This window comes from Macadamia integrifolia, chromosome 9 (assembly GCF_013358625.1).
Source record: "Macadamia integrifolia cultivar HAES 741 chromosome 9, SCU_Mint_v3, whole genome shotgun sequence".
NCBI classification, from domain to species: Eukaryota; Viridiplantae; Streptophyta; class Magnoliopsida; order Proteales; family Proteaceae; genus Macadamia; species Macadamia integrifolia.
This window is the reverse complement of record NC_056565.1, coordinates 34,207,035-34,228,882: the sequence shown is the minus strand read 5'-3', so window position 1 is coordinate 34,228,882 and position 21,848 is coordinate 34,207,035. Positions and strand designations below refer to the sequence as shown.

At 41.3% G+C, this 21,848-nt stretch overlaps 1 protein-coding gene across 4 annotated transcripts; it reads right to left on the bottom strand.

The window, feature by feature from the left end:
• Positions 1 to 1,061: 1,061 nt before the first annotated feature.
• LOC122090045 lies at positions 1,062 to 8,038 on the bottom strand. Of its 4 annotated transcripts, none has more exons than XR_006143396.1 (4): positions 7,822 to 8,016; positions 6,894 to 6,962; positions 6,732 to 6,813; positions 5,712 to 6,093 (listed from the first exon to the last, which is right to left on the bottom strand). XR_006143396.1 is itself a non-coding variant. In XM_042659878.1 (3 exons), the coding sequence occupies exons 1-3, from the start codon at positions 8,021 to 8,023 to the stop codon at positions 1,234 to 1,236; spliced, it is 348 nt and encodes a 115-aa protein (XP_042515812.1). In that variant the 5' UTR covers positions 8,024 to 8,038; the 3' UTR covers positions 1,062 to 1,233. The 4 variants fall into 4 exon arrangements, 2 of the variants coding, with proteins under 2 accessions (XP_042515812.1, XP_042515813.1); XR_006143395.1 differs by having other exon boundaries at positions 6,737 to 6,813; positions 7,822 to 8,013; XM_042659878.1 differs by lacking the exons at positions 5,712 to 6,093; positions 6,732 to 6,813 and adding an exon at positions 1,062 to 1,310 and having other exon boundaries at positions 7,822 to 8,038.
• Positions 8,039 to 21,848: the final 13,810 nt, after the last annotated feature.

Here is a 21,848-nt window from a genome sequence, read left to right as displayed (position 1 = left end):
TCAAGGGATGCGTGGCAATACGATATAGGAAAAAGAGAAGGCTCATTAACATACGTACGAACAAAAGTAACAATCACCCGAAGTTCAAATTTTGAAGAAAGGATTAAAGCCGCCAAAAGCTTAATCCGAGGTAAGTTAATCTTGAGAGAAAGCCTAAAAATATGGATCATTTAGAAAGGCTGTCGGGAAGATAACCCAGTAATATTTTGACCTCAAATTCATTATTAAAGAGGCAGTGGGAAACCAAAGATTAACATAATCCATACATACTTTCGGCCAGAGAGTGGCATCATAAGATGGATTATGAGGGGCAATTGTTGGTACCAAAAATTCAAAAGCACGCACCTGATGATGTGGCAGGGGCAATATTGGGTATAAAAGGAGAACTGGTCTGACCATATCGATCCATTACCCACATATAATGTAATGACAGCACACAGAGGCGGTTAAGGCATGCCTATGACAATGAACACTAATGGGACAGGTGTCAACAACACATTGGAGGCACAACTTCATGGGAGAAGTGGGTAAGTGACGTGAGTAATGGAGCAGTTAACTCTTGAAGTACATAATGAGAGAAAACTGGCCAAGTTGAGGACAATCAACAAAATCAAACACAACCCAACTACAATGCAAATCTTTTCATTTTATGCTTTTTCTTTCCAATATTTAAAATTAGAGATAGAGTAGATGTCACACCCCAATTCCAGTAGACCCAACTTACTATTAGGAATACCGGCGATGTGAGTAAGACACTTACCTATCTTACCAATCTATTAAGATCTCTGCTGTCACACCCCAATTCCAGTAGACCCAACTTACTATTAGGAATACCAGCGGTGTGAGTAAGACACTTACCTATCTTACCAATCTACTAAGATCTTTGATAGCAGTGAGTAAGACACTTACCTATCTTACCAATCTACTAAGATCTCTGATAGCAGTACCTTAACATTTTCACAATCTCACATCACAAACCAACATAAGCAGCGGAATCAGAGTATAGTAGCGGAATCATAAATAAAATTGGAAAACATTTAATAATAAACATAATATCATTAACCAAGTTTTTCTATTTACAATCCTTCAAGACTTACATATATCAAGTTTAAAACATAATATTCATTGACCTGTATCAACATAATAAAAAATACGCCGAGCACCTCATGGTGCTGCGTATGTACAAAAGTCACAAGCACAGTCTGGGGTATGATCCACCACGTTCGGCATCCACTAGTCACTCGCTCCATACTCGGGTCCAAAGGAAAAAGAGTCACTAGCCAAAGGCATGACCGTATCTGTATCATCATCTAAAAAGTGTGTATACGTGGGGTGAGCTTTTCAACTCGCTCAGTGAAGGGTTGGGTCAAGCACATCCAAGCAATATAATAGCAGTAATAATTTATGATGCATGATTACAGAGATTAAACACATAGTCTATGATGCTCATGATGCAATTCATTTATTTATTATCCACCTAACAATACAAACTAAGTCTAGTAAATGCTACTATGACGAATTAGGCTGTATCCTTCGTCTCGGAACCGCCATCGACTACACAAGGATACAAACCCTAGGCATGAATAGAAGCCTGCCGGTCCCCGTATGTGTCCATGGGTCACCCAGCAAACCCATGATAACCCCGTCTTGGAAATCACGACACTGATACATCATCTGCCATGCCAGACAGGTTCCCACCTCCGGCAACAATCGCATCGTACTGCGGGTGTGGCATTCCGAAAAAGAACATCAAACATACCACGGGTTATCCAACACCTCAACCCCTATTGGAAAGGGTTCGTAGCATAAGGAGTGATACCTAACCACATATATGCTACATGCCTTTATAGTGATACAGTTATTATGAATTACACGATACCGGTAAGACCTTGGCCACAAAGTGTAATCTATCTCCAAATACAGTCCCGGGTACACAATACCAGCCAGACCTTAGCCACAAAGTGAAACCAGAGACCGTTTACCTAATCTAGCATATATATCATAGTTAAGTATGGACTACGCAACACTGGTACCAATCATCGGCCACAAAGCACATCCATTTTCAAATGCAGTCCCGGGGTACACAATACCAGCGAGACCTCGTCCACAAAGTGTAACCCACGACTACAACTAACGCTAATGCACATAATCAATGCATGAATGCAACATACATACTGTAATCATGGTACTGGTACCACCTCGGCCATGCCAGATTCTGTCTCACACACACAACCAAACACATGATGACCACGGTACTGGTACAACCTCGGCCACACCGGATCCCATCATACATCTCCATACAATTCATATTATAATCATAAATGACAAATGTAACATATCATCATTGCATTTGAGCACTTACAATTAAACATATAATTCTAAGCATGTGAGCAATTTAATAAAAATAAACATTCTAAAAATAAACACAGTCCATCCCTCACTTGGTTTACGATCGAGTGTGTTCAGGTTCAAGTATGACCACCGATCAATTAAATCAATTCTGGATTTGAGGCATGTGCGCATCACTGTCCTAGACATAAAGGGAATCGTACATCAGTACGCATCAGGAATATCAGGAGGGACCCACACAGGTCACCCACAAAGGGTATAGACACTATTCCTAAGTGACAGTACTATCACCGGAAACATTCATCGGAAACAAGGCATTTCCACAGGAAATATCAGTCCTATTTTTGGTGGAGAAGATAGAGAGCACATAAGGCTCATATGTCCACCGAAAATATGCCACCGGAAACAAACCTAATAGATCCGGTGGGCTGTTTTCGATGGTGATTTAGGATATTCCACCCATTTTGGGGCTCATGAACTCAGGTCCGATCGTCGAGATTTGTTCCATAGAGTTTGTTGGGGATGTTCCTAGCATCATTTTAAGCCAAGAAAATTGTAATTCCACCAACCTGTTTGGGAGATACATTGGTTGAACGATCGAAACCGTAGTTGTTCTTTTGGCAATACATGTCGGAGCTCACCGGACTTGGTTTGAGCTCAGTAACAACACTGGGAGGTTAGAACACACTTTCTATGACCTTAACATGGCTTGTACACTAAGATTCCACTCATACCTAGCTTGTCTAGGTTGAAATGAAGAGAGAGAGTGGTATAGGAGGTTGTACTTACCTCCGGTAACAAGGCAACAACCGGCACCAAGGTAGGCCTCCAACCTTCTCCTTCTTCCTCTTCTTCTTCCTTCCTCTCCTCTTTCTCTCCTCTCCTACATTGAACACAAGGGTAAATGAGAAAATAAATCCTCATTTCCCAACTTCTAACTTAAGTGGACCTTAAGGTCTGTTTGAATTGGACCCCTTGTGGACCAATCAGGTTAAAATGAATTTTGGGGCATGAGGACCCAACCATTTAGGTCCGTAAAGTGGTCGCATCATGAGGAAGGTGTGGAGGATGATTTGGGATCATCCGAAACTATTTATGATGCGAGTGGCAGGAACCACAAGCATCAAAATCTGGACAGCAGCCTGTCAACCCACTGGAAACAGGAACCAGATCCAGGCCCTGGTTGCTTCCGGTGGCTTATTTTCGGTGCTCAAGACAACTTGCTGTCCCATGGTGCATCTCACATGGGTGGTTGCCCTCGGACATGCTCAAGTCTATTTGAAAATTTTTGATGCATGTCGGAATTCAAGTGTGGGGAGTCGGGTCACTTACTGTCTGGAACCAAAAGTTATGAATCCCCTCCAATTAGATAGGCATGCAATGAATGAATATATGGGGTCATCTCTACCCACTTGGTAATGCGTAGTTATGAGCCAAAACCCGATCGTGCTTTCGATCTTCGATTCGAGGCCTGTCACAACAGTTCAAATTAGATCGGATTAGGGAACGAGTGTAACAGTAGAACTCTTACGTTAAATTCTTTTGAATTTTCAATCCACAATGTCTATCCATCAGGCTCTAGTAATTTGTATTCAAAACCCCTTTTTAGGGATATAACACGGTTTATTCTCTTGTCCTTCTGAGGTTTTGATTGTTAAAAGTCCCTGGAGCTATCGGGACAAGAGGAGAGCCCACGTCACTTGAGCAAAGTCAGGTTCAAATATGAATACAGTCAGGAAGGATTCTGGCATGCCTGCGCACTCACCAATATGGTCAACTGACCGTTACATAGGGAAGGATTTTGTGCCAACAGGTCTGAGTCCGGATAAGCTTCCCGTTAGTTAGAATGCTTCGTCCTCCATTGCTTCTGTTTTCCTTTTTCTCTTCTCGTTTTTTGTTTTTTTGAGTAATGCTGTTGTTTCTTTCTTGTCTTTGGCAGCTGATGGATAGGAATTACTTGATCAACATCATAGTTCTAGCCCTTGAGGAGGAGGATGCTCCAGAGCAGGGCATTGGTAGTGGGGGTGGTGACCTTCCTGTCGTGGAGCAGGGTAACCGTCCCGAGCACGATGCTCCCCCCATTGTGGATGTGGACAATGTTCTACAAAGGGAGCTCGCGGAGGCTTCTGATGATCTTCTTCCTCTCTCTGTCGTTGCTGTGAGGAAATGTAGGCGTGAAGGGAAGGTCGCTAGTGAGTCAAGAGAAAGGCGAGGTGGCTTGGATGAAGAATCTCTTACGGCATCCCATACCCCGAGTTTGGAGGTTACCGGAGTAAATTCTGGGAATGGGGCCGTAGCCTCTCCTCAGGAAGCAGACATCCAAACTTCTGGCAGCCTGCAGAAGAGATGTCATTTGGTCAAGGGGAAGGCATCGGTTGTGTCCTTTGAGGAACTTTACATTCCTCAGTACAGTCTCACCTGTGGGCAGTCTGTCCACAATGACACTGCATATATGCAAACCATTGTTCTAGAGGGGTCACTACTGAAGGATAAAGCAGCATATAAGGGAAAGAGATTTCCATCTCTTCTTGAGCAAGGCTTTATGCATTTGGCAGAGGTGAGCTCTATGGCTACTTTTGGTCTTAAAATTTTCTTCTTTTCCTTTCCTTTATCTCTCTCTCTCTCTCTCTCTCTCTCTCTCTCTTTCTCTCTCTCTTTTTTATGTTTGAACCCCTATTTTTATTTGATTCCAGGGCCAAGCATTGTTCGGTGAGCTCCTCATTAGGGCCAATGGTCGGTTGAGGAATGTAAGAGGAAAGTTAATGAAGGGTGGATGCATGTAGCCAAGTTGAAAGATAAACTTGAAACGATAATGAAGGAGAAGGAAAAAGCTAAGCATTTGGTTGGCTTTCGGGATGCCGAGATCAAAGGCTTGCAAAGTCGTAACAAGCAAATAAATGCGGCATCGCTTGCAGGGACCTCGAAGGCATTGGCTACCGAGGAGAAGCTCAAGAAGGGTGAGCTTGATATTCACCGTACTGCCAATGACCTTGACATTGCGAAGAAGTAGGTTATGCTTCTAAATGTTGCTTGGGACAACAAAAAGCAGCAATTGGCAAATGTGAAGGCTCGGCTGAGGGAGGGTGAGAAGGGTGTTGTGGAAAGATATAAAGCCTTGGAGGAGTTTGGTTGAGAGAAGGCCCTTGTCACACCCTGCCATCCATATGGCATAGGTATGCCAGCACTGGATACCTCACTGCACCCAGTCTGTCTGTTTACCCCAGAATCCTACTCTAAGAGTGTCCACAACACCACAACCACATATACTAAAGTTAATCATAGTCAGATTAGAGTTGGTAGCGAATAATATAAAATCAAGTATTTGCTCATATTCACCCAGTGCATCTAAATGATACCTGATATTAGATACACAATGATCCACAATTTTATATACAGTAATCCATATATCAAAATATACACAAAATAATCTCCCACCTATCATATCATTAAACTTCTCTCTCCCACCTGTTAATTACACAAAATGTATCTTCTACCTGTCAAACATAAAAAGTCTCCACCTGTAGTCTGAACTACCAAAAACTGATTTCCATAACCATCCATATGTACACAAAAGAAGGATCCTAAACATCAGATCTCATAAATACTGTCCACCATAAACACAATCGTCACACTCGCATTTAGGTCCATGACTGAAATCATCAAAATCATGTATACAAGTCAACTGATCCATAGCCATAGCATCATGCTAGGAACTAGTAATCTGTAGGTGACTGCTCTCCTCATCTATAGATCAAAGGAAAGGGGGGTGAGCACTGGTAATGCTAAGTGAGGGGTGGGGTAGAATAAACACATGCATCCATATGTAATGCATGCTCCACACATAAGAATGATGCTCATGAGTTCATTTATTAACTATTCAAATTCTCTAGTCCATTACTAAGTCTCATCACCTATGGGTATAGTGTTACGCAACGTAGGTGGTATACCCTACCCTATACGTTGGGCCTCAGGTATACAAGCTCGTTGCAAGCAAGAGCTAGCCGGTCCCGGTTAGAGCCTCGGTCTCCCGGCTAACCCCTAAAAGATAAGCTCATATAATAAATATATCCACCAGGCATATAGTACATTGTATTTTGTTCAAATCCACAACTGATATCACACATCTCATCACATAGTGCATTGCTGATCAGGCAGCCACATATATCAGGATTAGTCCATACCTAATCCCCTACGGACAAGGGGTGTAGCACTTGGGATTATGATACCTATAATGACAAAATCTTCACTACTAAGGAAGAAGATGACCCAATTCCAACATCTTTCTACCAAAGGAGGGATAGCCAGCATACTAATGATGCACAACCAATCATCCAAATCATGCATGCATACATGGGCACTTGCTTGTGACCCATCTCACTTACCTTACCTTTCACATTTCCATCACCATCAATTTCATCATACCACAAACATGAAAGTAGATGCAAATGAAGAAAATAAATGCATCTGCACAAACACAACAAGTAATGCATGAACAACAATAATAAATACACCAAAAGAAGTAAGAGTAAGGGGCACCCACTCACCCTGACAATCTGACACTGCTCCCACTCTTCCTGGTGCTATACTGCTTCCCTCACTGCTATTAGGAAGTCCTAAAAATCAACAATTATAAATACCTTTATTAAATAATTCTTTTGAGTTTAAACCTACCCTAATAGAGTCATTTTCTATTCCCTTATTAGCCCTATAGATCCTCTTTAAGACCCCTAATTCACTGTAAAAATCTGAGGGCAAAATAGTCTTTGGAAGCCTAACCAACTGGAGACTTTTAGCCCAACAGGCTGGCCTAATGTCTCTCGCCTGTTATCCATTTTCTGCAGAAAATCAATTCTACCCTCTTCCTTGCTGGTCTTTACCTCTGTTTTGGTCATAATTCCACTGTTTTAGTATTATACTTTCACAACAGTGAATTAATACTCAAATTTTCATTATTTTATCAACCAACATCATTGCAATTTAATGAATTAAAATCAAATACCCCTTTTAGCAGAAATTTTCATGATCAAACCTCATATTTTCAAAATTCCAGCCACAATTTAACTTTAAATTATCATGATCAAACTCCAATCTAAGGTTGCATGCATACATTTCTTCACCAATTCCACTTTGCATGTAAGAGATCAGACCTCAATTAACTTGCATGCTTAATTATGATATTCCAAGAAATTAGGTAGAAATTTCACTTCTTCTCAAGCTCTCTTACTGTTTTAAAATTTTAGGTGAAATTCCACACATTACAACTCAAATCGGCCATGATTTTTGCCTCATTTAGACAATTATTTCATACATTGCATCAGTCCATCAAAATCAAAGAAATGAAACTGCATTTAGCAAGTTCTCTTGCTGAAATTTTCAGAACTTCCTTCCATACAACAGAATCGGTTCATTCCCTTTCTATTTTTTTTGAAATTCCTTCTTATTATAGGCTTACATAAGTGAGAATGGACTTACCTTGCAGCTGATTCCTCCAACAGTGATCTAAGGGCAGAAGTCTCCAATCGGATTTCCCTCTCTTCCCTTCTCCTCTTCTCTTCTCTTCCTCTCTTCTTCTTCTTCTTCTTCTTCTTTCTTCTTTCTTCTTTCTTCTTTCTTCTTCTTGCTGTCCGAATTTGTGAAGGTGAGAAATTGAGTTTACAAAGGTCGGTGGAGGCATTATGTAGCCCCACTAACTCCCTTAGTGCCCCACTATCATAATCCCTTAGTGACCCAATAACTAAGTTATTATATAATATATTATAACATATGTATGAGTAAACCTTTAATATTATACTATATGATTTCTAATTTCAGATTTATACATTATACACCCATATTAAATTACAACTTCTAATTTCATAATTTCCTTATTTAACTTATTTTAATATACTCCACTACCTTATAATAGATAATACTATATATATTTAGATATATAAGTGTATATGGTACCATATTACTTGTATTATTATATTATTAATATTTATAGGTACCGATCTTTAATTATAATTTTTCATTTCATAATTTTATTATTTAACTTATTTAATCATATCAAACCCATAGGAATAGGTCCACATGTCAAAATTCCAAGAATGGGACCCATTCGGTCAAAATTGACCATTCTGTCCAGCCAACAGGCCAGCCTGTTATGTCCAAAACTCTCCAGCCTATTGAGCCAGATTTGTTCTTCTTGGGTCTATTTAGTTCCTTTTTATTATTAACCCTTATGAAAGGTTAATAAATACATGTTGGCCCACTTTTCTTTCTGTTTCTTCTAACACTGTTGGCAGAAGGCACAGATACATGTTGTGTCATTCTTTCCTTCTTGGCACTCCACTGCTGCCAGCCAAGCTAGTGTTGGCCTCTCCAGCCTGTTACTCTTACCTGTTCACAGTCAATATAAAGAGGTGAGATTTGGGGTGTTACAACCCTAGCTGGAGTTCACTTGTATTTACAAGGCATGTTGACCGTTCACGATGAGGCAGAGCAGATCAACCCTGGACTCAACCCTAGCGTCTGCTCTCCTAAATGGGAGAAAGCGAGGGTCCTAAAGGTTAAGGTGCCTCCTAGGTCATCAAGCACCGCCAGGCAAGCAGAGAGGGAAGGCGCTCCCTCAAATAAAGGTCAGCCCGTTGGGGGTGACAAGGTTGCCGAGGCCTCGCTCACTGAGAAGGATGCCACTGTTGCTTCTATGCCTACCTCAACTCCTCCTATTGGTCCTCATGCTCCAGAAGCCACTCCTTCAGCCCCTTAAGCCGCTGCCACTAATTGTCATGCTTCCGAAGCCGTTCCTACTGCTGATCTTCATGTCTCAGAAGTTATTCCTTCACAAGATGGTCCCTCAAAGGATGTCAGCCCGCCCGCTATTAAAGAATGATAGTGTTGTCTTCTTTGTTTCTCCTCTTTTTTTGTAAACCATTTTTAGCTTGTTGTACACTCTCTCTCTCTCTCTCTTTATGGCTAGTTCTTCCTGTGTTAATGTAATAACCTTCCTTGTACTCATTTGTGTTGACTGTGGTTGTAGGTGCCTTAGCACCTTTTTTCCTTGAGAAAATGGTCTAATGTCTTATTTTGATCGTTATGAATGACTCGAGCTCACCCCCTAATTAAGTGCTCAGATGCTTGATCTTATACCATAGTTAAGGATTGAGCTGCTCGAACTTGTTCCATGATTAAGGGATTAGATTCAAGATCGTACCGCAATTTAAGGGTTGAGATGCTCGAGCGTGTTCCATGAGTAAGGGATTAGATGCTCGAGCTCATACCACAGTTAAGGGTTGAGCTGCCCCAGCTTGTCCCGTGATTAAGGGTTAGATGTTAGAGCTCGTACCGCAGTTAAGGGTTGAGATGCTTGAGCTTGTCTCGCGATTAAGGGATTAGATGTTCGAGCTCGTACCACAGTTAAGGGTTGAAATGTTCGAGCTTGTCCCGTGATTAAGGAATTAGATGTTCGAACTCGTACTGCAGTTAAGGGTTGAGATGCTTGAACATATAACAAAGTTATGTTTCATTTCTATTTCATTCTTAAACTGTTATTTCAACTTCTTTTTGTTTACCTATACCTTTTATCTCTTGAAGATGCACTATGTCTTTTGCCTTTGGCCTGTCTCCTTTCAGTTGTAATATTTTAGTTGGGTGGAGTTCTAACAATGTATTATCTTCCAAGACAGTTTATGATGAACTATTACTTGGGATACCTAACAAAGCTTGCTATGTTGGAATACTCAAAACAACAAAAATTTGCTTTAATTTTAAAATTTATTTGGAATATATATATATTTTTATGGTCATTAGATCAAAGGAGGAGAATACAAAATTTTTCCCCCAAAAAAAAATACAAATTTTGAATTTATTATCGATCCTCCGACCTATAGGTTATGGGCCCACCGTGGCTAATTTATGAAATTAAAATATCTCATTAATTTAATTCTCTATATCGAGGGGGGTCAAAGATTAAGATGACATGTACCAACAACTACCTAGGCAATGCTTTGAGAACCTTGGGTAGAAGGACAGAAAAAATTTTGGGCGTGCAGCAACATGGGTCTCAATTTTTTTTTAATTGTCTTTTTTTTTTTGGTAACAACTCTTTTTAAGTGTTACAACTATGAAGAAATGAAGAGACATGAAAATTCTACCCAAAAAAGAGATGTATGAAAAAATGAGATAGTGAAGGGTTTTGAAGTTTTTATCATGAGTATAAATACATTTCCTTTAAAAAAGGAAGAGGCATAGAAGAGCCACAGTGAGGAGGTGATCCATCAAGTTGATAACATAGAGATTGCACCTATGGGCTATCCAGAGGAAGAGTTGTATAGTGGTCTAGCTGTCGCTGTCTTTAGAAACCCGTCTTGTCAACTTGACTTTAGAAACAGTTTGCAGAAGGGTGTAGACACCCAATTTTGTCACCCTTCCCCGGCTATGATGAAATGTGGATCTTGGATGCGACTTCTGGCTTCCGATCAATAGAGATGATGATGGAAACATTCCCTTACCTGAAACCTTAGAAACCCCCACGTGGGAGAGAAGAGGGTCCACTTTTAACTTTCTATATATGAAGGAATCTGGTCAAGATGACCACACAGATGGATAGTGCTCAGAAATACGATTCCGATGATATATGGCACGTCAAAATCAGATTGACGGATCTCCTGCGATCATCCCCGAAAAATTACATTTTCCCATACGTAAGCCGTGCACACTAACAAGCCTGCTGGAAACCTGAAAAAATCCCCTACCTACCCCAAACACCCTAAAATTCATCCCCTACATACCCAGATAACCTAGAAACATTCCCCCACCTGAAACCTTGGAAACCCCCACACTGGAGAGAAGAGGGTCCAATTTTGACTTTTATATACGAAGGAATCTAGTCAAATGACCATATGGATGGACAGTGCTTGAAAGTATGATTCTGATGATATATGGTACGTCAAAATCAGATCGTCAGATCTCCCATGATCAACATAAAAAAAATCCATGATTGCTCACGTAGGCCAGCCCGCACGCGTGTGTGCTGCCCAAGGCTGCTGCCCATGGCCGCAACACATCGACTATAGCACATTGCTGCTGCCCATGGGTTGCAGCACATGTTTGCTAGCCAGCCCGTGCCCCCTCTGCTAATGCTCATACCCTCTCTGCCCATGCCCGTGCCCCCGTAGGCCTATGCTCGTGCCCCGTAGGCCCATACCGGCACCCCCTTTGCCCGTGTCGGCCCCCCCATAGGCCTATACCCGCATCCCCGCAGGCCCATACCCACGCCCCCTTTGCCTTTGCCCATGCCCATGTCCCCACAGGCCTATGCCCGCACCTTTGCCAGCTATTGCCCATGGTTACTGCCTATGCTCACCACCCATGCCTTAATGTCGTGCTATAGTGCCGCACACCCACACCACCCATGACATTGCCCGCATTACCTGCCTTCCTATACTGACCATGCCCCATGCACATCGGCCCAATCTTGGGCACCGTCGTAAATGGCCGAGATTAGCATTCCACTGACCAAGTAGGTGAAGAGATCCCCTCTTCACCCACTTAAGACCAAAAAACTCATTTTTTGCTAAGGATTCTCTCTCCCAAAATACCCCATTTTGCCCATTGGATAGAAGCCCTCTTCACCTATTTTGGTCCGAGAATCCCTTTTACCCATTGGATAAAATCCTTCTTCACCCACTTTAGTCCAAAAACCCTCTTTCATCTGTTGGATAAAGATGTTCCCTCTTTCCCATTGGCTGGAAAAACCTATAAATACCCCCTCCTTTGGATTTTACACACCAAACAACCCCATCTCACTCCATAGTAGTGAAGCTCTGCCCTCTCTCTTCCCCTCCCGCTCTTGATTTTCTTTGAGTCTTCGGAGCGATCTTCGTCAAGATCCAAAATCTTGTTCGGATATTTGAAGTGTTCTTTGGGACTTTGAAGATCTTCAATCCAAGTTCTTAGTCCAATCCAGTTTTTTCCAAAAATAGTGTGTTCTTCAATCTGCTCCTTTAAGTGTTCTTGAGTTTTACTAGAAATAGAAATCCCTCCCCCTTGAGGTTCTTCAGGTCTACAAAGAGATCTTTGTCAAGATCCGGAACTCTATTCGGATCTTCAAAGTGTTCTTCAGGGCTTTGGGGATCTTCAATCCATTTTTAGATCAATCAATTTCTTTCCAAAAATAGCAGTTTCTAGTGGAAGCCCTGTTTGAGTGCCCTTGGAATCTTTTCAGAAATAGCCATTCCCAGTGAAAGCTTAGCTAAAGTGCCACCTCAGCCTAGCCCTCCCTAGCCTATTTTCAGCGGAAGCTCTGTCGAAGTGCCACCTCAGCCTAGTCCTCCCCTAGCCAATCCCCAGCAGAAGCTCCGTCGGATTGCCACCTCATCCTAAACCTAGAAATAGCCTTCCTTAGCCGAAGCTCTGTCCGAATCCAAATTTGAAAGTAACCATTCCTAGTCAGAACCCTGTCCGAATATCATCACAGTCAACATCTCTCAAGAAAGAAAGTTGGAGGTCAAGACCATCTTCCCCTGAGCTAGGAGAACACGAAAGACAGTCTGACCCAGTACCAATCAGGGGCCCACCCCTCTTGACCCGAAACAGGGTTTAAGTTCATGTACAATTTCTCAACTAAATTATCATCATGTGGACTTTATATAGACCTTGTTTTAGTGTACATAGTAGTTTAAATTCAGTCAATGTATATATGTGTGATAACTTAGCCATGCATGTGGAATAATATTTATGACAAATGTTTGTTCTTAAGCATCTAGTAGGAAGACCGATTGAACCGGGCAGATTGGGTGCCTAACACCTTCCCAACTCTATAACTTGACACTTACCCTAAATTTCTGGACTAGACTAATTATCGGGCACTTTTCTTCAGAATTGGGCCCACCCCGGGTCCTAAGTCCATAATCCTGGGTGGTGACTCCAAACCCTTTTGTATGATCCTGATCCCCGTATTGGACCATCATCAAACCCCCTGTCTAAAATGACGAACTTTACACTCTTGCAAAATAGGCCTTCACGTATCTCTGAGCGGCGATACGGTGGTACGGGGCTCATAAGAAAAGCATACACGACACACCCCTCCCTCACTAAAAAGAGAAAGAGAGGAGAGAGGGTGGAATCGATGCATGCCCCTTCCCCCCCCCAAAGGGGAAGAGAGAGCCGTCTCATCATTTCTGGCTGCTACCCTCATAATGGCGACATCACTAGGGATAAATGTCAAGCTTTCGATGCTAGATGCTACCTTTAAATGCAAGAAAAATTTTCACCATATCTATTTGAAAACATGTTTGGATAACCCCATGTTTGTAATTGTATTTTCTAACCGCATCATATATCATGCTCGAAGTGAAATCATTTGACGTGGGACTGCCTGTCATGCCCGCATCCTTGGGGAGGTCAACGCATGTCATGGAGAGTACTCTGAGAGAAAATGATACCCATTTCCTGTACAAAGGTGTGGGGTATTGTTAAACGGCGAGGATATTCATAATGCCAGCACCCTTGGGGAGGTCCATGCACTTTATGACATTCTGAGATCGAATAATGATATTCTCATACTACACTTTTGCACACAATCACTCATGGTTCCACCACCCTGTGGCTAGTTGCTTAACCTTGTGTGTAGTCACGAGCAATGGGCAAGGAAGTCACCCCCTTGATCACGTACCTATGGGTATATCAAAAGCATCATGTACCTTGTGTATATAGATCCTATCAAGGAAGCTTTGTCTGTCCTATTGCATCCACTACATACTCAGCATCATGTAGAAAATAGATGAAGAAGCTAGGAGCACCACAAGCTGACTGTAGAACTTGTTTGCGGTCTTGAAAAGGAATGTCCCTACATTATATTCTCATCGTAAAGAATTGCTTTCCTAAGTGGTTTCGGATAGAAGGTGTCCCTCCTCCTTAAGAAATACGTGACTTAGAAGCAATCCCATTGAAGTCACATAAAGTCCCGAGAAGTCCCGAGAAAATCAGAAGGAAGGACACCTAGTGGGAAAAAGAGCAAGGAAAGTAGGACTTTATTACATGGAATGTCTTATGGGAATATTCTTGACAAGCAATTTGTATGAATCTCCTGCTTATGACATTGAGTGGACTGGGGGCATCAAGCCCTATCTACTTCCTATAATTAAGCGGACTAACATTGGATGGATCATTGGTTATTAATCTAGTGAATGTGTGAACAAGGGGTTGGGAATTTAAGAATCCTAAAATAAACCATTTTTGGTTCAGGCACAATTCCACACCTCAAGTATTCTCCGCGGTCCATTTGGACACGTCAGGGTAACCGGTTGACTCACTTAAGTCTAGTATCACCTCCATCATCTCTCTGAGATTGTCTACCACCAAATGATTACAGCCAGTTCACATGGATCCACCCAATATGGAAACACCAGAACAAGTGTGGGTCCACCTAGTAGAGACATTGCAAGTTGAAGTTTCTGAAGTCAAGAATGGATTAGCTTAAGTGTTGCATTTGTTACGGAACCTGCCCAGGACCGATCTCGGGGTTGACACAACTCCTCCTCCAGTAAAGCCAGAACCAACTAGGCCTACAGGTCATCAAGGGACTTCCTCCAGGGATCCCCCTTCGGTTGTAATTAATAATGAAGAAGAGGAATTTGTGGCACATGTTCAAAAGGAACCTCTAGAGACAGAGAGGGAAAGGAAAATGAGAGAACAATTGGAGAAGCTTAAGGATATGATCCGAGCAGGGAAAAGTCAGGAGATTCAAATAGTAGATTCTGATGAGATGACTTTCTTTTCTGGGGTAAGAATCCTTGAAAAGTTCAAGTGTCAAACCGACAGATTTGATGAGTCAAGGGATCCTAAGGCTTGTTTGGAGGTATTCCTCAGTATCATGAAGATATGGAAAATTACTGACAATTAGATGAGGTAGGTATTCATGTCAACATTATCAGGACCAGAATTAAGGTGGCTCATGCAGACTTTTGATGCCCTAATAGCCATTGGAACACATGTTGAGAACAAGGTCCTAAGGGATGCATAATATCAAGACATGGGGAAGAATGCCAAGGGCGGGCTAGATAGGAATCCTGAAACCAATCTGATGGGTGCAGTCCAATAGTCAATGTCATCTGCCACCACTTCACCTTCACAGGCGTTTGTAATACGATTCAATGCTCCTTCCCAGAAAGTTCCTTACCTAATAAGACAGTTTTTTGATTTGGGAATATTAGTGACAGTAGTGTATGAGAAGCTAAATAAGCAAAGATTGCTAGGGATAGTGGCCCCAAGAGTAATCAGCAACCCTCCCCCACCTTGGTACAAAGATTGTGAGTATTGTGCTTACCATGCTCAGAAGGGACATACTACTAAAAGATGCCTAGCTTTACAACATGCAGTTTAAGATTTGATAGACAAAGGGACTATTGAAGTCGAGGCCAAACATCCTTCCAATGGTATTACCAGCCCACTCCTTGATCATGCAACAGTCAATGTATTGGAGGAAGAATCAATAGAAAGTGACCCCACTCAACTCATCAAGCCACAGGCTCAAAGAGATCACTTAAATGTTATGGGAGGTAGGACCAAGGTCAAGAAAACCCATGGGAAAGAAGAGCCATTAGGAGAAGAGTCAGAAGATGAGGATCAGATGCCTGCCTTCCCTCCTTCATCACTGACCCTAGAAGTGGAATCCACCATCTCATACCATCCACCTTTGCCATTGTCTTCCCTCTCACCATACCATCAAGGAGCAGGAACCCCTTCATTACCCTATCATCCACTATCTTTAGCAGAATACCATATCTCCTACATCACATCCCCTTCATATCACCCCACCTCATATCTTTCATCACCATTATATCATTCTCATTCCCAGGGGTCGGTAGACAATCCATCAAATCCAAAAGAAGGATGGATTGGTGGGTACAACAAGAAGGATATACTTATGTTGCCAGAATCTCCAAAAAGAACTTCATCAACAGAGTCAATAAATGTTCTGGGGGAATGTCAGGAGAATGACCCTACGTCTTTGATTCAGTCAAACACAGCTCAAGAGGAGGTTCCAACAGAAATTGAGCTGGAACAGTTACACATCAAGGAAACAGAATAGGATAGTTACATCACTGGAATAGTGGATGTAGCACTGATTGAAAATGGGTTCTCCTCTAATGACCCCACAACAATGATCCGGTCAAAGGAGGCCCCAAGCCCCCGGGTACTCCTGAAGAGAGAATGGGAAAAGGAGATAAGACTCATCTGGAGTTTGTAATTTCCCACCAATCTGAAGAACCACATCTATTCATTTCTACAAAAACTAAGATTTCAGGAGCTAAATAAGCTCAAGCCTAGGCCTTTCAGAGGAAGGAGCATATATGCAAAGCAAAGAAGAGCACAAAGAATGATGGTCTGCATGCACTGTGCCCAAATCAACTGCAACAGGAAGACCCGTAATGGTGGTCAGAGATGTGATCGAGGCACCAGGCTAGCCTCAATCAGTAGGCTTAAAAAGTTAGACTTTATAGAAAAAGGATTGAGCAGTCTCCACCAATCCTCACCCCTCAAAAGTTTGATTTTTGAGAACATGTCAGTTGGTATTTGTGAAGAATCAGGCGTCCATCCAGAAGAAGCACTGCGTCACTGAAGAAATAGCCGCAACTTTCTCAGAAGGAGAAGAAGGCCCTTTACCACACCTCCTCATCCATCAAGCCATTGAACCACTCCTGAACTGGACAAGCATTGGAGAAAACTTCAAGTTTACTCATGCTATTGAGTCAACCAGCCTGAATACTCCTAGCAAAGGCATCAAGCCAATTATTAAGTCTGTAGTCGAGTCTGTTGTTTATGATTTTGTGTTGGCCTCCCCTCTCGAGGAGAGCTCAGAGTCCTTCTAAGTCGAGTCTGTCATTCCTTCTTTCATAAATGAAATTTTTGATTCCAAGTATGACTTGCCTCCTTTTTTCTGATGATGATCTTAATAAATATCAAGAATCAATAAAATAATGCAAACCAAAGAAAGCCCAACCCATCCGTGAGGATACTCAGGTTATTAATTTAGGAACCGACCAATGCCTTTAAGAGGTAAAAATTGGCACTACCTTGTTGATGAAGAAGTAGAACAGATGATTAGTATTTTGAAGGAATTCATCGAGGTCTTTGCTTGGTCTTATGAGGATATGCCTAGTATCGACCCCAACATCATGCAGCATCGATTGCCAACCTACCCGAGGGCAACACTGGTAAAGCAGAAGCTCAGAAGAATGCGGCCAGAATGGAGTGAGAAGATCAGAGAAGAAGTTGTGAAGCAATGGAATGCAGGATTTCTATAAGTGATGAAGTACCCCCAATGGTTGGCCAACATTGTACAAGTACCAAAGAAAGATGGCAAGGTATGAATGTGTGTGGACTTTCGAGATCTTAAAAAAGTGAGCCCTAAAGATGACTTCCCATTACCTCACATTGATGTATTGGTGGATAATATGACGGGGCATGCTTTGTTATCATTTATGGATGGATTCTCGGGATACAACCAAATAAGCATGCACCCAGAGGATCATGAGAAGACAGCCTTCACCACTCCGTGGGGAACCTATTGTTACAAGATGGTGCCTTTTGGATTGAAGAGCGCTAGGGAAACTTATCAGAGAGCAGCTATGGCTATATTGCATGACATGATGAACAAAGGTGTGGAAGTCTATGTGGATGACATGATAGTAAAGTCAAAAGATAGGCAGGGGCATATTCCCATGCTAAGGCATTTTCTTTGAAAGAATCAAGAAGTATCAGCTAAAGTTAAACCCTCAGAAGTGTGTATTTGGGGCAACAACAGGAAAGTCGTTAGATTCTTAATGAGTGAGAGAGGCATTGAAGTCGACCCTATTAAGATCAACGCAGTTCAAGAAATGCCCACACCTCGGACTAAGAAGCAAATATGAGGATTTTTAGGTCACATCCAGTATAATAGCAGATTCATAGCTTAGTTGACTACAATTTGTGAATCAATTTTCAAGTTGCTGAAGAAGGATCAGCCCACGAAATGGAATGACCAATGCCAACAAGCTTTTGATAAGATCAAGGGATACCTTATGAACCCACTAGTATTGACACAACCGGTGGAAGGAGAGCCACTTCTCTTGTACTTATCCATAGGAGAATATTCTATGAGCTCATTGCTAGCACAAAAAGAGACGAAAGAAGGGGTAGAGCATGCCATATATTACTTCAGCAAGAAGTTCCTAGAATATGGGACACGGTATACATCTTTGGAAAGAATCTGTGTTGCGTTGATTTGGACAACGAAAGGTTGTGACTCTACATGGTTTCCTATCCAGTGCACTCGATTTCAAGGATGGATCCCATCAAATACCTCTTTGAGAAACCAGCCCTAACCGGAAGGATGGCCCGTTGGTTGCTTTTACTATCAGAGTTTGACATCACCTATGTTACTCAGAAATCTATCAAGGGGAAGGCCATAACCGATCATTTGGCTGTCCACCCCACAAAAGATAGAAGATCCTTAGATGATGCCTTTCCTGATGAAGGAATCACCGCAACAGAGGAAGAAGACACAGTTAATGAATGGCAGTTATACTTTGATGGAGGAACCAATCAGAAGGGATGTGGTGCAGGAATATTGCTTATCACTCCTGATGACCTTTATTTACCTTCATCATTCCACCTTGACTTCCCCTATACCAACAACATTGCTAAATATGAAGCTTGTGCTTTGGGGCTCGAAATTGCTTTGACTATTGGAGTGAAAAGGATTAAGGTTTATGGTGATTCATCCATTGTCATCTGCCAGACGTAGGGAAAATGGAAGACCAAAGATGAAAAGTTGAAGCCATATCATGAACTTTAAAAGAGGTGACTGGACAGTTTGAGAAGATCTCATTTGAGTACTTCCAGAGGGAGAACAACAGGTTTGCTGATGCCCTTGCAACCTTGGCTTCCATGGTAGAATGCAACCCTATAGCTAATGTCCGACCATTCTTGGTAGAACAAAGAAGCAGGCCCATTTATTAGGATTCGGTGAACTCTCTCACTATGGATGGATGGTCTTGGTTCACTCACATAGTGGATTTCATCAGGGTGTAGGTATCATGGACCTCCGTGGGATCGCGATATGGCACGTAACGCGTGTACACACGCTAGGGGTCCACCCTAATGAGATGAGATAGTATCCCCTGGTCATCAAATGCCAATGGGGGAATACACGTTATGGGTAAAAGGTAGTCACCACCTAGAAAGGGTCTAGGACCCATAAATGTCTCCCCCAATCAAGGGAGAGAGACTAATGACTCTGATGGATAAGGCTGGTTTGCACTAAGATTCTGGACAAGTGTCAAGTGACAGACTGGGAAGGTGTTAGGCACCCAGTCTGCCTTACCCTAAGACCGGTCTCCTTTTGTTTGACCAAAGTTTGTTTGTACCCTACTAACTAGTCCTAAATCTAAGTCACTGAATACCCTAAACTAGGTATCTAAGCATGACATGTGAAAACCCTAAACCAAGTGTCTAAATTATGCTAGGTAGGTTATGATGCAAATAATGAAATGATTACGCTAATTAAAAAAATTAAAAACCCTAAATTAAACTAAATCAATTAATTGAGCCTAACCTAGATGGATGATTAATGAATTTATGAAATCCCATATTGAATTAATTAAAATGATTAATCCCAATCCCTAGTAATTTGTGAAATAAATTATTACAATCCTACTTAATCTAATTCGTAAAAAGATTTATAAATTAAATGAGACCTAATTAATTTATAAAAAAATAAATGGATTAATTACATTAAATGAATGCATTTTTACTAATCTACCTAATCTAGTATAGGAGGATTAAACTAAACCTAAAGTTTAATTAAATTAATTATGAAACCTAAATGTACTAATTATGTTTACCTTAAGCTAATCTAAGATGAGTTAAACATTTTTCAAAACCCTAGTTAAGCTAATGAGAAGAGAATCTTTTTACTAAATAAATGCAATGCTAATTATCTTCTAAATTAAATATGTGTAATGATTATTTTATGCTATACCTATATTATGTTGGAGTCTAAATGTTATATTAATTGAACCCCTCTAAATGTTATATTAATTGAACCCATTAAATAATTAAAACAACTAATTACGATAAAGAAAAACACTAGTGAAAAATGATATATGAGCTTAAGTAATTAAACTAATCAAAGAAGCTAAATGGAATGATTAAAGAAAGCTAACAAGCTAAAAGAAGGGAAAGTTGGATGAATTGGAATACAAGTATACTAATTGCACTATTTTAAACAAGATCTGATTTTTTTTTTATTGCATTTAAAGAAAGAGGGTGAAAAGCCCTAAAAAATAAGAAATTATAACACAAACCCATTCCCCAAATACGTCCTAATGCTATGGGCCGGTTTGAGGGGCCAGCCACGCCCATACTAGTCTACGTCCTAAACTACGTCCCATATATTATTAAGAGAGAAAAGAAAACAGAAAATGGACTAACTTATCAAAATTATTTAATCTACAATGAACAATGAAGACTATGATGAAGAAGAAAAAAAAATGCAGAGGGATTGTTCTATTTTTGATTCAGAGAGAGGAAAAAAAAAAAAAAAGAAAAGAAAAGAAAAGACATGGTGCCATAAAAAAAAAACAAACGATGGAGAGGGAGTTGTGTGGGGTGGCTGGGCTTAGTTAAGGAGAAGAAGTATAAGAAGAAAGAGAAGGGAGGTTCGGTGGTTGCTGGTTAGCAGTTGTAGCAGCAGGGAAAAAGAAGAAGAAGAAGAAGAGAAAGAAGTTGCAGGTTCAGTTCGGTGGGACTGGTTAGCAGTTGCAGCAGCAAGGAAAAAGAAGAGAAAAAGAAGAAGAAGAAGAAGAGAAAGGAGGTTCGGTGGGACTGGTTAGCAGTTGCAGCAGTAGGGAAAAAGAAGAGAAGAAGAAGAATGAGAGAAGGAGAAGAAGTTGCAGGTTTCAGCCATGGAGAAGGGAAGGAGAAGAAGAGGAGGGAGGAGAAGAAGAGTTGGCAGCTAGAGTTGGGGTTCAACAAGGAAAAGAAGAAGAAGATGGGAGGTAGATGAATGGTGGCTGCTGAAAGGGATGGAATAAGTTACAAGAGAGGAGGAAGGTTCACAAGGTTTCAGTAGAAAGAAAAAGGAGGAGAAGATGAGTTCAGGTTCAATTAAGGAAAAATAAAAGAAGGAGAAGGGGGTGGAGAGGATTCGGCCATGGCAAAAGAGAAAAGAAAAGAAGAAGAAGAAGAAGAAAAAGAAGGAAAGGGTTGCAGGTTTGGAAGAAGAAGTGGGAGGTGGCAGCCATGGAGAAGAGAAGGAGAAGAAGAGGAGGGAGGCGGCTGATTTTCTGCTACAGGGAAAAGAAGAAAGAAAGGAAGAAGAGATGGGAGAAGAGATTAGGGAGTGAGATCCTAATCTAAGTGCTTATGTCTAAAAAAAAAAAAAAAAAAAAAATCAAACCTACTTATTAATTGAGTATATTAAGCCACAAATAAAACCGATTAATTGAATAAAGATATATACAATAAAAGAAAGC

Coding starts and splice junctions, on each gene's coding strand:
- LOC122090045 (XM_042659878.1), bottom strand. CDS start 8,023: ATGCCTCCACCGACCTTTGTAAACTCAATTTCTCACCTTCACAAATTC. Junction 6,963..7,821: donor TTGGAGGAATCAGCTGCAAG/GTAAGTCCATTC, acceptor GTTGATTTTTAG/GACTTCCTAATAGCAGTGAG. Junction 1,311..6,893: donor AGCAGTGTCAGATTGTCAGG/GTGAGTGGGTGC, acceptor CACACTTTTTAG/ATGATGATACAGATACGGTC.